Source organism: Sander lucioperca, chromosome 9 (assembly GCF_008315115.2).
Source record: "Sander lucioperca isolate FBNREF2018 chromosome 9, SLUC_FBN_1.2, whole genome shotgun sequence".
NCBI classification, from domain to species: Eukaryota; Metazoa; Chordata; class Actinopteri; order Perciformes; family Percidae; genus Sander; species Sander lucioperca.
The window spans coordinates 40495164-40512838 of NC_050181.1; the positions used below are offsets into that span (position 1 = coordinate 40495164).

General features: G+C 41.0%; 1 protein-coding gene across 6 annotated transcripts in view; it reads right to left on the reverse strand.

Annotated features, from left to right (window-relative positions):
- Positions 1 to 17675, reverse strand: part of LOC116055048 (sodium channel protein type 4 subunit alpha B-like) — a 44838-nt gene that overhangs the window by 4866 nt on the left and 22297 nt on the right. For 4 of the 6 annotated variants that reach the window (XM_036004784.1, XM_036004787.1, XM_036004785.1 and 1 more), the window contains 11 exons: positions 17275 to 17646; positions 17035 to 17161; positions 15914 to 16152; positions 14398 to 14571; positions 13892 to 14248; positions 9203 to 9613; positions 3910 to 4027; positions 3598 to 3752; positions 2861 to 3034; positions 1796 to 1822; positions 291 to 413 (listed from right to left, as the gene is read on the reverse strand). In XM_036004784.1, the coding sequence (XP_035860677.1) occupies positions 291 to 413; positions 1796 to 1822; positions 2861 to 3034; positions 3598 to 3752; positions 3910 to 4027; positions 9203 to 9613; positions 13892 to 14248; positions 14398 to 14571; positions 15914 to 16152; positions 17035 to 17161; positions 17275 to 17646 (2277 nt within the window). The remainder of the gene's footprint in view (positions 1 to 290; positions 414 to 1795; positions 1823 to 2860; positions 3035 to 3597; positions 3753 to 3909; positions 4028 to 9202; positions 9614 to 13891; positions 14249 to 14397; positions 14572 to 15913; positions 16153 to 17034; positions 17162 to 17274; positions 17647 to 17675) is intronic. The other 2 variants (XM_036004788.1, XM_036004786.1) reach the window with 1 other exon arrangement.

Sequence of the window (17675 nt, forward strand, 5' to 3'; positions counted from 1 at the left end):
TGAGATATTTCAGTCTGGACGAAAGTGATGGACCAACCAACTGACTGATTAACTGACTAACCTTGCCATCCCTAGAGCCATTCTGCAAGCATGGCTAAAATCGTCATCAAACAGTCCCATATCCTTAGTCTAAACTTCATATCAATTGCAAATGCATTAGGAATTTTTTATAACTTGGCGATTATCAAGTTGTCATTCAGAATAATGAACAAACATACATACAGTCAACAGAAACTTTGTTGTAAAAGGGATATATGATATCAGTGTAGTTTAGAAAACACATTTCTCACCCGCATGCCCTCAAATCTGGACAGAGCTCTGAGAGGTCTCAAAGCCCGCAGAGTCCTCAGGGACTTGATTGCAGCAAAGTCTGAATATCCCAGTGAATTTGCTACCAGGCTTATTAATGAAACCTATATGGAGTACAGAAAGACGTGTGTACTGTAAGAATCATTAAATGGGTCCAAATATGTTCTTGTTCATGTTTAAACCTTTAAACCTGGGGTAATGTAGCAATATCTTCTTTTATAATACAAGAGGAAGAACAATAACATTGTGAAAAGCACTGAATAAAGCAGCATCACATACATAGTCTTATCAAAATATTAGTCAAGGTATTGCATAGTTTTTCTTAGCAATTATGTAACTTTTGAAGAAAAGAACATAATAAAAGACCATAAAAGACAAGTAGAACACATTTGAAGAGCCATATTTTAGAGTTTCTGTGTATTTTGGGACATTCCACAGTTAGGAACACAATTACTTAATTTTTTAGGTTTAGATTTGGTTTGCTTGTTGTGTCATCTTTTATCAAATTTAGACTTCCACTCTATTCTACATCCAAAATGGACAAAACTAAATGGTATTCCGCTGTTGAATGGCCCGTGGATGACGGCTATGAATGAAAATGGCATGATATAAATGAGAAAAAGTCATGTCATGATTGATGACAAAACACAGACAAGTATGCACAATATGAACAAATGTGTCCATGAATGCATACTCAGCTATATATGCATATATAATATGTATATATATCAAATAGAGGGAGTTTTATAAAGAATTTATATCTATCTTTGCCAAATTTGCTTCCCAATTTGCATTCAATTGATCCAATACGTTCATTAAAAACAATTTAGGACTTATAAGGTCCCAATGGTCTGAATTTCTTTATAAAAGTCTATTTACACTTGTGTTTGTCCAATATATCTAAAGAAGGTACTCAAAATGTATTCTCAGGACAAGAGAAGTCTTTGGCTTCAAGAAAGTACAGACGGAAAAATTCAAAAACGCTGTAAAAGAAAGTAAGGTGGTAGTTTTCATAGAGAGAAACAAAAGTTATGTAGCTGCAATTATCAAAAGGATTTGTCTTTTCTTCCAAACAGACATAACAAATAACATTCAGTACATACATTAGATACAACAGTTTAGACATGAGCTCAACTTGTGCATTTCTAAATTGACTAAAATGTCTGTTAAGCAACATTTTTATAGGTTTAATATGCTGTATAAAGTACATCTTCTGTAGATAAACCTTAAGAGTAAATGGCACTGCAATTGTTTTTGATATAAAAGCCAAGGTCCTAAAGTAACGGATTCAAAGAGTGACTGTTGAGTAGTTTTAAAAATTGTAGCACATTTCATAAGAAGTGCATTTGTTGGAAACAAGACGGTGGCTTTTGATATCACAACAGAAAGCACTTACGAGTGAAAAACACAGAAGCATTTGTGAGGCAGATGCAAGTTTCCAATGCCAGAGCCCATACTCACCTGGGACCTGCTAACTACAACTTACCCTAACAATAGAGCGGTCTGTGGCAATCTGTGTAACAGCAGGTGAAATCAGAGGAAGTCAAGTCAGGCCTCAGGCTGCACGCCTCGGGCACTTTGGATTACCACTACAGAGCCACATCCATTTTACCCAACAGAGCACTTCTTTTTAATTTGTCTGACAAAATCCTGGCGTAAAAAAATTTAAAATTGTTCAACGTAACAACTATTTAGTGTGTGATTTATCTGTATGTTTTCTAGTAAATTGATCCAGGTCGTAAAACCGACCTGATCTCACAGAATTCCGTGAAATGAGCATGGGCCCCTTAACTCAAAATCTGTGGCAGTTTCACGGAATCGCTGAAAATTCCGTGATGAGCCCACAGAAAAATTCCGTGAAATTAACACGGCCCCTTAAGTTAGGGAAAAAGTTGTGGGCTTACGTTTCCATGACACGCGGGACAACAATGGGTTGGGTTTAGGAAAAGAAGAACGGGACAGTCGTATACAGCGGACGGGTTAGGTTTAGGAAAAGAACGGGACAGTTGGGTTTAGGAATCCCGGTCTCCTGGGTGAAAGTCCTGTGTTGTTTGACCCATCCACCACCCCAACCAACCTCCCTATGCTGATTCTCGGGCTTTCATACTGCTCCGTACTGTAGTCGCTCTTAATGATATGTCATCTTCTCATTGACTTTACTTTGGCATTGTTTTCCGTAGTGGCCACACATTCCGTGCCAACACCACGTAATGCGGTATTAACAGTTCGTGATCATTTCACGGAATTCTGTGAGACCAGGCTGCGTAAAACAGTCATGTGGAGTTTGTTTTAAATAGGAGTAGCTGATGGTGGGGGAAGCACGATTTCCGTCATGAAGATGGCCAGTTGTTGTAAAGCATATATGGATTGTTAAGTGCTTTCCTGTAAATAATGTGACACTCACCAAACTGTAAATGCCACAAACATGAACAAGCAACATTCAGCTACAATGAGAGGGGTTACACTTCAACCTCAATTCTCAACAGTTTGATTTTTAATTACCAGCATCCCTTCATGTGGTGCAACAAAAACAGGCAAAATGTTCGCTTACATCCACGATAAGAAAGTCGAGCCAGCACCAGTAGTTGGTGAAATATTTCTTGAAGCCGTATGCAATCCACTTGAGAAACATCTCTAGCACAAAGATGTAGGAGAAGACCTTGTCGGCATACTCCAATACCACCTTTACGACTTTTCTCTTCTCAATGTAGATATCTTCAAATGCCTGCAGCAGAAGAGGGACAGCGGTGTGAGTAAACGCCACATCGCACCACTACTGTTGGCTGAACATGGAAAACTGTTTAATATCAGATGAACTTTAAGGTTTCTGAAGGTACAATTATAATACAAAAACCAGTTGTTTTAGATACAGAAATTTTGCATTACAGTTTTTCAACCACCCTGAGAAAAAATGCTGCTGGCAACCACTGTGGGAAGGTCGTCATTAAACTTCAGCCATTAAGCTTCAGTAATATTGTACTGAAATCAGGCATTAAACAGAACTGGAATCAGACACTGAAGTGAAGAAAGCAGGAATCCCACTCCTACTTCTACTTTACATACTTACTTCTAGGAGTTTTCCATTACTTGCAGCCTATTGTTTTGAATTTACATTGAGTAATTACCTTTTTACCTTTTTGACCGATTTCATACATACTGTACATGTACAAACAATAACAACAAATCAACCACGACTGAAAAGGGATGACATGTTTTAAAAAAGATATACATTTATTTCAAAAATAAATAGTGTTAAATTAAATAAATAACAAATAGAGTTTGCCGTACCAGAGCCCCACTGCTGAGCAGGATCATGAAGATGATGAAAGTCTCAAACCAGCTGTGTTCCACAATCTGGTAGCAGGTCTTCCTCAGCCTCCACCAGGCCTGGCCCAGACCGCGGCTGGTATCGATTTCACAGCACTGACAGTGCCTCATGCACACTGAGTGGGCAAAAACAAATTAGCACAGATTACACTGCATTAAGGAAATACGCTACACGAAAAACACATAACATGTAAAATGAATGATGCAAAAACTTTGATTGTACTTTATATTAATCGTTTCACGTGGTTATAACTCTAAATTCTCAATTCTCACATTCTGGGAAGCATTCCTCCGGCTCCATGCTCTCTTCGGCCAGCTCTGACAGGTCGTCCATTTCTTCTCCAGGCTTCCTCAGATCCACTGTGCTGCCCTCTGATAGGCTAATCCTCTCCTGAGTGGTGAGAAGTCTCACTGTTACCAATCAATTTCTCACTTATTTTTTCATTAACCAATGTATAAACCAATACTGAGTTGTTAATCACATGTATAGCACAGAATATAGACGAATGGACAAGTGTTTTCCATCAGCTGTCAAAGGCTAAACACCTGCTGTGACATCACTGGTTGGGCTGTGGCCGTATGTGCGTTATGCCTATAAGTTTCAAACCAAACAGAGCAGTGTAGCAGCATTTTTCTGCTCTTTGTTCAGTGTAGATTCATCCCATTAAAGCTTGCTCACTTAGATGTACTGCCCTGCCTTTCAATCTCTTCTGAGCCTTAATACATTTTTGATGAGATTTCGGTGTGTTGCAACATATTTAACACGATTTATAGGACAGAGGTGCAGCTTCAATCCTATAAACTGGTACAAAGTCTAATCCAGCATTAAAGAGCATCCGCAGGACCTGGAGACTAGATTACCAGCATTGCAATATTAGTTCTCGAAGACAGAGAGAATGTGCACTGATGACGTTTTAAGACAATTATTGCCATATGCAGTTGTAATATATCCACACATTGGCTGATTGCTCTTTTCATTCTTTAAAGTGATCTAGGCTACTTAAAAAAAACTTTATTCATAACTAACTGCTTGATAAATACAATCTTGCCATTTTTAGTGTGCATTCAAAGCTCTACACATGTATGTATCCTTCTTTGTGGCTGAGCAGATGCCCAGTTAAGCTGATGGAGGACTGTTTTTTTTTTCATTTCCCTTTTCCCTAATGCCTAATTCTGGTGCGGAGCAGAGCACGGCAGGGAAATAGGAAGAGAGAGCGCCAGACTGCATCCCACTCAGCTCTGCTCTGCTCAGCTGTGTCACTTTAATCTGCTCTGCAGGCCTGACTCCACATCTGGCCTGCTGCTGTCTGCCTGCCAGAGAGGACAGGAGCAACACACCCTCCACCTCAACAAACCCCTGACCCACAGGACATTGAGACATAGAGGAATCTAGAGGAAGGATTGAGGCAAGAGGAAGAATCAGGGAGCTTGATAAAGAGAGAGAGAGAGAGAGAGGTTTGCTCAATTAATTCAAATTAGAGAGAGAGTAAAGGGGGTAATCGTACTAAATGATTGTGTATGATGTAATACATACTGCATCTTAATTATTCCTACTTTAATCAAGTAACCAATATTCATAAAACAATTTTTAAACTTTATTTATCCATGATGTTTGCCTGTATGCCAGCCAATGATAAGCGTCAACAATTTTGTCTTGACTTAAATCTGTTGGATCCAATCAAACTATAATACTCCTTCTCTTATTCACTGTCTTGCTGTTAGTTAGATGAGAGGATTGATACCACTTCCAAGCCTATACTTACAAAAATGAAGCTATCACCAGTAGCTGGTTAGCTTAGCTTAGTGCAAAGACTAGAAACAGGGGGAAACAGGTTAAACAGGGTTAGCTGGCTCTGCCAAAAAGGTGACAAAATCCACCTACCAGCACCTTTAAAGCTCACTAATGAACATAATGTATCCATACAAAAACCAAAGTGTAACATCACAGTGATGACAAGACTCACTGCAGCCAGCAAAGAAATAGTCTGGCAACCTTCCTTCACAGCAAACTTCCACCTCTGCTATTGCCTATGCCCCCCTGATTGGGCTCTTATACTTCTGAATGACATGAGCAGCAACAATGGTTTGGAAACTAATTAGAATTGCTATTTCACTTAAAACTAAGAGTCAAACCAAAGACTGAGCTGAATTGATGAATCCTTTGAAAGAACTTTCTAGAACATTTTCCAGCAACATCTTTGATACAGAGCCAGTAAACAACCGGCCACTAAAATCAAGTCCTCCTACCATTTTACTTTTTTACTTTCAGGTCATCTTACAATGTAAATAGTATGACAAGAATCTTAATGAAGCTTAAAGATGCAGTAGGTAAGACTTATAAAACTAACTTTCTGTCATATTTGCTGAAACTGACTAGCCTGGGTAAACCCTGACGGACTTCCGGCAAATTTGAGATTTGCTCTGCAAGTCAGTCTGGCGAAGAGCCCATTCAAACCCATTTCCAATGTCCCCAAAATAGAGGCACCAATCACAACCACTGAGGCGGGCTTTACACCAATCATAACCGTTGAGGCTGGCTTTACGCGCCGACGGTAGCGCAGCAACGGCGAGCAGCTTTTTGTTTACATTCAACATGACGGCTACCGAAGAGCAGCGTCACCCGGATCGTTGGTCTGATTGGTTGGACTATCCAATGCGCCCAGAGGCAATTGAGCAGCGTCCGTTGGTGACGCCCCTTTGGAAATGAACTGTCAATGAACCTTTCCCAGACCCACTCTCAGTTATAACTGAGAGTGGGTCTGGTGTCAACCAGGCTAGAAACTGGCCCTATGTTCGAGTAGAACTACATGAAGCAGGTCATTTAAAAACAAATCCGGCTCCTGTGGCACCACCTACAGCCTGTAGTGCGATTTGCAAAAATCCACCACTCCCTGTTGAGATGCACCAATCAGGGCCAGGGGGGTGTCTAACTGCGTGTCAATCACTGCTTATGCACACGCATTTATTCTCCCTTGTGGGGGGAGGGGCTTAGGAGACCGTTTTGGGCTTTAGCGGAAAGGGGGGAGGGACTGAGAAGTTGTCGATGTTTACATTTTTTGGCTAAGTCCTGGGTCTTCGCAATCCTACCTACGGCACCTTTAACAACAAGAACAAAAACACTGTGCCTTTGCATAAAAGTAAAGCTTTAAAAATCTACCGTAGTTACGGTTTGGTTGTCGAAACTCAGTCCACTCATCAGCCACTCATACAAGTCACATAATATAATTTCCATAGTTTCCCAAAAACCCAAAACATTCTTGAGAAGAACTGTGTAATGTGTTACTAATTAGAAAAGTAGAGAAAGTGTTTAGTTTGTTTGATACACTTCCAGTTAGTTAAGTCTAATTCATTTCTAGCCAAACCTAGGGAGTCAGTCCACAGTAAGGCAGTTGAACAGGCAAAAATGTGAAATATGTCTGCAGGCAAGCATTCAATTCAATATACTGTATATGAAGAATAAACTTCACAATAATAAATTAATAATGAATACATATTTACTTGAAGCTGTTCCTTCAAGGAAAAGCCTATTTCCCCCTATGAGTACTATCAAATCACTGTAACTATTTTCAGGAAACTTCCTAGAACGTTATTAGGAAATTACGTGCCCAAAAAAGCATTAGCCATAATGCCTTCATTATCGCATGTCTAACAAAATGAGAGATGTCGTCTGCTAGCTTTATTTACATTTGATAAAATATATTTGAAATTCATTGCCTTTTTCAGTTTGTTGCCAGTATGGGACAGAGATGGGGACTCGAGTCTGAGACTCGGACTCGAGTCGCACTTAAGTCGCACTAACAGCTGACTTCAGACTTGACTCGGACTCGACCCAAAAGACTTCAGACTTGACTTGCGACTCGACCCAAAAGACTTCAGACTTGACTCGGACTCGAGCTTCGAGACTCGTCAACAACCTGTTTTCATACAATCATTGCTTTTTAAATCTAAATGTAATAATGTATTTCTATTTTCTTTTATTGGTGCATATACGGGGAAACGTATGACGAGCTGTATGTCCCCTGCCCTTTGCCATAATGTGCAACGTAACGCATGCGCCTATGTGCGCGCACATATCAAAAAATGCATTGCAGATGGTGACACCAAGTCCTCCCAGAGTTGTGCCTTTTGTCATTAGTTTTGCTTTCAATAACTTGGTAAACAGTGGCAGTAAGCGAACAGCTACATACAAGGTGTGTGGCACCAAGATAAATCATGCCGGATCAACAACATCGGACTTCATCAGGCGTCTCAAAACACATCCAAATAGGTCAGTCACTCACACGCTAATGTGAAAGAGACGTTACATTTAGCATATATATCGTCACAGGTAACAAGCTAACCATCGCAAAGTGTTGTGCTAATGCTGGGAACAGGCAAATAGTATTTTATAGTTTGTAGTCGCTGAGGCTAAGAAATCCATGGCGCACAGGAGGCGGGACGCACGGCTCCATCTCCCCAGGAACAAACGCTGTGTCGGGTGGGCAAACTCTTGTGATGCGTAATTGATCCCGTGGATGATTTGTAGACTATTAAGTGAACAAGGTGTACCCGGTCCACCAAACATTGGGCCATCTTGACTGTATTAATTCTGCACATATTTCTGTTACTGTAGCCCTATTTACTATTTCATTATTTCATCCATGCGTGGCGCAGCGGATCCGTGCGCACTGTCACCTGCCGTGGAGATGCTGGCCTCACTAACCTCTCCTCCTCTGAGTCGGGTCTCCCTCGCGCTGGACTCAGTTTCACTGAGCGTACTAACACTTAGAAAATAAATGGCATTACATCAGTGAGTTCAAACTGCTTATTGTGCGTAATTTGGACTGACACTGAGATGCATGTTGTTCTGTAACTGGTGTGGCGCTGCCACTTTTCTCTTGATTTCCACTTCGACATTTTTTTGAGTGAAAGAGACTACATTTAGGACATATCGTCACAGGTAACAAGCTAACCATCGCAAAGTGTTGTGCTAATGCTGGGAACATGCAAATTGTATCTTATATATTTATTATTATACTTATATATTATAGTTGTATCCATATGATGTGACAGCTACAGGACATGCTTTGAATTCATAAGATTTAACAATACAGTGTTAGGGACAGATCTGATGGCCAGAGACTTGAGACTTGACTTGGACTTGACTTGGACTCATGGCAAAAGACTTGAGACTTGACTTGAACTCGAGCTCAAAGACTTGAGACTTGACTTGGACTTGCAAAAAATGACTTGTGAGCATCTCTGGTATGGGATGCTGACATTTCCAGGCAGAAAGCATGAAAACAACCTGGATACGGTAATGTAAGGTTAATGCATAAGAAGGAGGATACAACACAGAAGTGGAAATAACTTGGATTCTAATTGTTTTGACATGTTTAATTTTGGTGTGAAACTTCTGACTATGTTGCTTCTGGCTTCACCCAAAGCAGTGATGTAACAGCAGTAGCAGGGGTTTCCTACTATTGTTTGACACAAACTATTTTGGTAGATAATAGACTACTACAACAGTAAACTATGACGGTTCAGGTCCAGTGTTAACACGTATATCTGCAGGTGAAAAGCTCACCGGTTTGTTGTCTTCATCCTCTGATGACTCAGAAATCTCCTCCTCCTCGAGAAACTCCACATCTGACTCTCCAGGTGCGATGGGAACAATGACAGTCAAATTTGGGTTTGTCATGTAGCTGTCCTCCTCTGGTGTGATGTACTTCTCTCCATAGCGTCCAAAAATTCCACCATTGCTTTCCACATGATTTCCAACCAGCTTGATGGCCTGACCGGCTTCTTTAGCCTTCTGATTTTGACGCTTCAAGCCGCGGTTGAAGAGGTCGGCGATGCATGTGGAAAGCCAGGAGACACCGGATTGGATACGGCTGATGGCTATCTGGATGTTGTTCAAATCGCCGTCTTCGTCTGGAGCAGAGAGGTTGTCGGAGCTGAAGGAGCTGAGCAGCAGGGCCAGAAAAAGATTCAACACCTGTTGACAGACATATATTATGTTACATTACATTTGCTTTGGAGAAATATCAGAACATTGTTATAACTTTGTAGACATTTAGCCTGAATATGGCAAAATAAATGCTGTATTTACATTATGTTTATGTCAACATTTATCTTTCTTTACTAATCAGAGCAAAGGTTAGCCTGTAAGCTAAAGGATAAGTGCACCTAGTGCATGACATGACCTTCCACATATTTTGTCAACAATGGGAAATCCTGCATTGTAAATTCAGGAGGATATTCTACTCAGATATGCTCAGGCACATATGGCTTCAGCTGCTTTCAGACACACTGAACTCAAGTTTCCAAGCATCCAACTCCCAAGTAATCTCTCTACTAGCTTAGAGAGCAGCATTATCAAGCCCATCTCTGCACAGTAGCATGTGTGTGTGAGTGTGTGCGTGTGTGATGTGCACAGTTGGTAAGGATCATCTTTAGCGACTGAGCCATTCAGAAATGGGGAGCATGAGCAGAAGATTAGTGATGAATGCCCTCCGACCTTCTTGCCCCTAAGCATCCTGGATAATCCCTTGGATAAACAGCTTTCCCACGATTCATGTGCAGTGGAGGTTATCGTACATTAAACTCAATAAGAAGCACTGTTGTGATCTGGTCTTTGCACTAACAACAGGGTCACTAAAGGTGTCTTTATCCAGCAATTGTAAAACAAGAGAAATTGCTATGTGCTCTTTAAGCCGTTTTCATCTTTTGTTATTGCTACTGGAAGGTCATTTAAAGCTACATTAACTATTTAATAGCATCAGAAGGAAACCACCAGGCTAAAGATGATATAATGGTGCTGGATGTCTAGAAAACTAGACTAGATTTTGCAATTGACCATTTGCTAAGTCCTGCCGCCTTAGTTACTGTTAGGACTGGGTATCAGTACTTGATACCTTTAAGTTATCGGCTGAAATAACTCAGTACCAAGTAGTATCAAAACTTCTCCAGTCAGACGATACCCTTTTTGTACCAAGATTTAGAAATAAACGAGTATTTGTATGATTTTGGTCACAGCCAATCATTTGAAGGCTCTGATACACCAACCCGACGGCCGACCGCCTCCCCGAGTTGGAACACACCGAAGCGACGCCGACTTGAGCGTACGTTCTGCGCGTGCGCAAGACATAATACGTCTCCATAACAGCAGGCGGCGCTAATCTGTATTAGACAATAATGGCGGCTCATCTCTGTCTTCATTTCAGATCAATAAAGGTCAGTTTAAAAGATTTTTGTCAGATTTTGAGAGGCGTCAGTCACGCTCATCCCGCTCGTCATTTCTGGGTTAGCACTCCACCAATCAGATTGGTCATTGAGTCCGACTGCCCACTGGCCGATTCAACAAGTCAAATCGGCCCAAATGAAGGACGACGGCTCCTCCGACTGACGATGGCACGGAACACACCGAACAGAGTCGAATCACTGACCTCGCCAGACTGTCCAACGGCCGATAATAGGGTTGGTGTGTCAGCGCCTTTAAGCATTCTTCGACTTAATGCGATGTGTGATTGGCCCACTATCTCAGCAGCTACAAACCATACAGTCTGTTATCTGTCAGTTATTTAACTAATATTTTAATAATTTGATCACTTTCAAAATGTTTTTGTGTAAAAATCATTTGGATGGGGTCGAGTGGTGGTGGCATTTTACACAACTGAATGGTTCCATTAACATGATGGTTATCATATCCAGAATTTTCAGGCGTCTGAGGTGAAAGGCAAGGTAGAGACGGTTTCACCTCGGAAGCCTGAGAAAATTCTGTGTATCCCCTTTAAATACTGAGCAGTTTCTACTCCTGCATCATTGAGAGTGTCCTGACTGGGAACATCTCTGCCTAGTACGGAAACAGCATTGAACATCGCCGTTTGTTCGGCTGAACACAAAAAAGGCAGTGCACTACCCTGCCTATCTTTAGGCAGGCATTGCAAGAAAAAGGCTAGGAGAATCATTGAAGATCAGGAAGAAGGTATCGGATAAACCAGGCCAGCACTGAGAGGGTCAAGAGAACCTTCTAGTCTCAGGCCACTAGGATCTTAAGATTGGATACGTTTCACTGAAATTGTACCTTGTCTGATTTTTCATGTGACAAATAAAGTTGATTGATTGATTGAAGTGCAACAAAATAAAGGTATAAGAAGTAAATAAAAACAGGCTGAAAAGGTAACAAAGAGTAACAAATATTTCAGAGTAAACCAAAAATGTTTTAAAACATTTCTGACAGACAGACACATTTCAGAGCATAGGATTAAATGAAGAACAAACTAGCATTTAATGGTAGAGGGAACAGAGGGCATGCTGGGAACAGGTGGCCTTGTTCCATTAAAAAAAAAGAAGCCTGACAGGGTTTTAAAATAGTTATGCGACAGAACTGAATTGATTGTGGTGCAGATGATGCTCATATTTCAGTGTATATTACTCTAATATGTGCTTAGCATGAGATGGAAAATCCACGAGTTGGTATAGCACATATCTTTCTTGTTTGGACTTACATAATACATAAGGTAGTTTTTTTAGGGTCAGGCCAAGAGTCTAAACGTACCCTAGAACAAAAAGAAATCCTGAAAATGCATGAGGAAAAACCCTACAGAAACAGACTACAACACTACAATGTGTGATTTTATATATTTCAAAAATCAGCACTTAATTGACACCACAATGAAGTAAAACTACACTGACCCTAAATAAATGCTGCAACTGCTGGCTGCCTGCGCTTCTGGAATTTTTTGGATCTGTTCTCATTAATATAGCTTACAGGACACAGCTGGACAACAAATCACCATATGGGTGGACCAACAAATATACATATCCCCTTATTATGGCACAGAGTGACAACAGTTGTGTGCAAACAGAGCTGGCATACAGATTAATTACTTTTTACAGAAACAGCTGCATGCAATGATGTACACGCTGTGTTTCATCCTGTGTGAAACTCAATACCTGCTGCAAAGGATGGAACGACAGCAAGAACACCCTGGCCTTGGCTGAGCCTTTGTACAGTACTTAGGTCACAATTTCTTCCATAAGGCTTAGTTCATTAGCAGTGGATAAAATGTTAAAATAAAATAAAATGTAGTCCTGTTGGACATTAGGCAGGGGTAAACCCGCTGCAAGCGTAGAGTGTCTGGTGAGGCTACAGTTTGCACGACAGCATGTGCAGATAATACATATCTTACTTAAGAGGGAAAACAGAGGGTTTATATGTCGTCCAGACATAATCTGTTTTGCAGCCTGCTAATGCTAATCAGCCAGACAGTTAGCACGACACTGTGAGACAATTACTTTGTCAGTGATGAGCATGCGTTCAAGAGCACTGAAGGAAAAATGCACAAACCATTCTGGCTACACAGATATCCGATCCGTTTGCTAAATATATCATGACGAGACACCAACAACTGTTCGAGGATGTCCCATCCTCATAATATGGAATCACCAAACCCTTCATTTGTGCAACATAATCCCTGATTACTCATGACATCATTTGGATTATAGTTGCATTGACGTGCAATTGAATTTCTCTAAGCAGGCTTCCTGTTATTATATATTGTTAAAGGCTGGTGATATTCTGTATTTTTGGTAATTTCTTTGAGATAAAGCAGCTTGGTCAGTGGCCCTCAGCATCTGTATGAGCAGGGTGTTGGTGAGATGACGTAGTATAAAGAGCGACAATGTTGGCTGTTTTTCAACTAACATTATGTACATAACCTACGTAAGCTAACGTCACGTATGTAAGTTACTTAACATATTTATTTATATCCAAAGCATGATATTTTCCCAAACCTAACCAAGTAGTTGTGTTGCCTAAACCTAACCATACCCTGCATGTTGAAAAATAATGTCAAAGGGCAAGTTGGGAGTGAGAATGTGCTGTTTGGGGACAATTTTCAGCTGCAGATTCTTGTACTAGTGAGTATCTTTTTTTGTTCTTGTATTAACTCAAAATAAAGTACAGTGCCCATTTTCATCCTAATGAAGGAACATATCACCCAGTGCAACGGTGTAACTCACTGATGTGTAATTTATTGTTTTTTGACAATATTGGAGGTCTATGACATAGAGGAATAGGATATATCAGGTTTTGGCTACACAGTCAATACTTGTTAGTGTAAGAAGAGATTGACTTTTGTGAAGATTTATTTTGTAGATTGAGAGAATTTACATAATAATAAAAAATCTTCACAATTCAATGCTTGTTTTGGTGATGAGATTTGTTGAATGACATTTTAAAAGATATAAAAATGTCCAATTTAACACTCACCACCAAGTTCCCTATGACCATGACCAACATGAACACCAGGATACAGAGGGGCTGCCCGGCCACTTCCATACAATCCCACATGGTCTCGATCCATTCGCCGCACAACACCCGGAACACGATCAGGAAAGAGTGGAAGAAGTCCTTCATGTGCCAGCGAGGCAGCTGGCAGTCGATGGAGATCTTACACACACAGTCCTGGTAGTTCTTGCCAAACAGTTGCATGCCCACCACAGCGAAGATGAAGACGATGATGGCCAACACCAGCGTCAGGTTTCCCAGGGCACCTACGGAGTTTCCGATGATCTTGATGAGAGTGTTGAGAGTGGGCCAGGATTTTGCCAGCTTGAAGACTCGTAACTGATGAAGAGAAAAGAAGAAAAAAGAAAAAAAAAATGATGCAGCATCTTTACAAGAAACAGTATGTTTGATAAGATGCTCTAGAGACTTCAGTATTTAATCCTTTGCCAAAAAAAAGTACATGAGTGAAAGTTGAAGATTTTTGTTACCAGTCTAAAAGATCTCAGGACAGATAGCCCCTCTACATTTGAAAGACCTAACTCCATCAGACTGAGGCAAACAATGACGCCGTCAAAGATATTCCAGCCCTGTTGGAAGTAGTAGTAGGGGTCCATAGCAATCAGTTTCAGCACCATCTCAGCTGTAAAGATCCCTGTGAAAACCTAGAGATACAGATACAGATGGACATAAATACTGTAAGAACAACAACAAAATATCCTATTCAAGTGAAATATGAATTACTTTATTTCTTTACTTAACACTGCCCTTAATCATGTTTGTATATTAACGACAAATGGACTGAGTAATGTAAAAAGGTGTTGCTTGTCCAACAGGTAATTACCACCTGACCCTGCAGTTCCCCTCATAATGCGTTTTAGAGTCTTTTCATTGTTTTAGAGTTATGGCCCGCAGATTACAGTACTGTTTGGATCAGTCTCACCACTCTCATCAACCTTGTTTCCAGCAGCAGGCTGTGGTTTTCAGCGGAAAAAGCCCCAATAAACCCATCGTACACTTCAGCTTCAAACAACAGACAGACAAAGTTAGCTACTAGCTGGTGAACAAAGTAGAGCATTTATCAGCTAAAGAGCCAGACATTTCCCTCAGGAGTTGGTGGAGACCAAAACAGAGCTATAAGGAGAGTGAATATTACATTCACCAGGTAAACTCAAACACGACTCCAAATGAATGTTGCTCTGTATTTGCTGGATATATTAATAGGCAACTGTTTGCAAACAGGTCCCCTAGTAACAACTTTGTATGGCGGAATTTTAATGATGTGTTTACAGGTTGTTTCGCTGTTCCAAAGAAGCCAAAAAAATCTAATAATGCAGCTTTAAGTTTGTTTAAATTAGGGTAAAAGTTCTAAAAATTATCTGTATTCCTGTTATGATATTCTGTGTGTTGTATTGCTGGCTCTTCAATTTCTTGATTGAATATCTGTTTTGTTTAACGGCTGAAAATGAACAATAAAAACTCTTAATCATATAGAAAACAGGTAAAGGTCAAAGTAAAAAAACTATAAAGCACTAGAGTGGATACTTCTGCAATGTGGTAGTTTTAGGACCCAAATATCCATGTAGAAAATGTAAGAATTACCTCCATTTGTCTTTTTAAATAGGTTTTCAAACTTGAAGACACTAGCAGAGTCTCTAATTTACCAGTAGGGGGAGATGGCAAAATACAAATAAGGGAATCAGTCCCACCTCCTGCTAAAAATACTCCCTCTTACCAAAGATAATCACAAATAGTCCCAAGCAGAAAAGGAACAACAAAGGATCAACATGCCCTATTTAACCTTAGGTCCTGCACAGCACTGGCTATAAAAAAAAACCAACTCTCTGATATTTAAATACATTATCTGAATGAATGATTTTGTCTTTCCTCTTTACTTTTTTTCTCAGTGAAGCTTTCAGTCCTCTCCACTGCTAACCCAACAGCACTTAGAAGAAAGTGTGTCAAATGCTGGAAACCTACCCACCTCTATCATTAACAGCCCCTTACCAGATTGCCCACTGAAAGCATCGTGTTGAACTCATCAGTCATGGGGTAGTGCTCCAGGGCCATGAAGAGGGTGTTGAGCACAATGCATATGGTGATACCCAGATCCAGGAAAGGATCCATCACCATGAACTTCACCCACTCCTTAATCTTCAGCCACCAAGGGCAGGAGTCCCATATCAGGTACTTCTTGGCGAATGTGTACCAGCAGGGATGGCACTTTTGCCTCGACACCTCCAGCTCTGCAAAGAGACATCACAGTGAACTATTTATATGCAGGCCTTAAATCCCCCCTTGAAAAGTAAACCAATGCTCGCTTTTCCTTTCTTTTCAAACACCAGTGGACATAACCTGAAGCCCCAGAATGTACGTACAACTCAGAGTTTTATGCTGTCTTCAATCTGTAATCATAGGATAAGAGCAATCTTTAGAGGGATAATGTGCTTTTCGCTTTCTGGCTGAGAGTTAGTTGAGAAGATTGATACCACTCTGGACACACGGCCCAGGGGTTAGCACTGTCACCTCAAAGCAAGTAGGTGGTGCTGAGTTCAATCCGCGGGCCAGGCAGAGTCTTTCTGTGTGAAGTTTTCATGTTTGCATGTTCGTTCCTGTCAGTGCATGACCATTAGGCATTGACAAATTCACCGGAGTTGGTCCACCACCTCAAGTTCACTAAATAACAAATTAAATTTTGTTTGTTTAATTTGTGCAAAAACAGTACAAAAACAACAACAACAGATGTACAAAAATGACAAGTTGTAGTTTTACGATTATGGGATGGTGACTCCAGGAAGTTATTGCACCCTGACAAGAAATAGTCTGGCACATAACCCCTCGTAAAACGTGTCGATTTTACACTTTAGATTCTTAAACAAACAGGATTTAACATGTTAATTAGTTAGTTTAAGAGGTTAATTTTGTTGCCTTTAGACAGAGCCAATCTTGCTGTTTCCCCCTGTTTCCAGTCTTTGTGCTAAGCTAATCTAACCAGCTGCTGGTTAGAGCTTGATATGAATTGTACAGACAAAGAGCGTTATCAACCTTCTCATCTATCTCTCAGCAACATTGCAAATAAGCATATTTCTCAATAGGTCCAAGTATTTCTTTAATATTCAAGGACTCACCACCCATGGCATCGCTGAGGAAGCTGATAGAGCTCAGCCCTCTTTTCCTTTGCATCGGAGGAGGCTCAGCCACTATCGGGGAAGGCTGGAGGAGAAGTCTGGGAACTGTGTCCTCTACACTGGTGGGCTTCTGGTAGACAGAAAACCACTCATAAATGAAATACAAGGCTTTCCTCTAATTTCAGCTGTTAATTACATAAGATCTTTTTTTCTAATTAAACACAGGCTTCTGTCACTCACTGTGTCTTCCCTGACCCTCTCCATGCTGTGAGCAGGCATGGAGCTGGGAGAATGTAGGCCCAGTGTGGTGACTCCGTTCTGATCTAGGGAGATGTTGAGCCTACCATTGATGTTAAGGCTGGGGGTGAAGACTTGGGAGCAATGGCTCCGCACACTGCCTGCCCTTCTCTTCCAGGGCGTTGCTGTTGAACTGGCGCGACTCCTGAAGGCGTCCCCATGAATGCTGTACTCGTCGTCCCCGAAGTCAGCCTCCGAGTTGTTGCGCGGCCGGAAAGAGCTGAAGATACTCACTTGGCTTCCTCTCCTGGTGCTGAGGGGGTGAGAGGACAGCGTGGCCAGCAGCGGGTGGACCGGAAGGGGAGACAGAGATGGCTACAAAAACACAAAGGATACATTAGCGC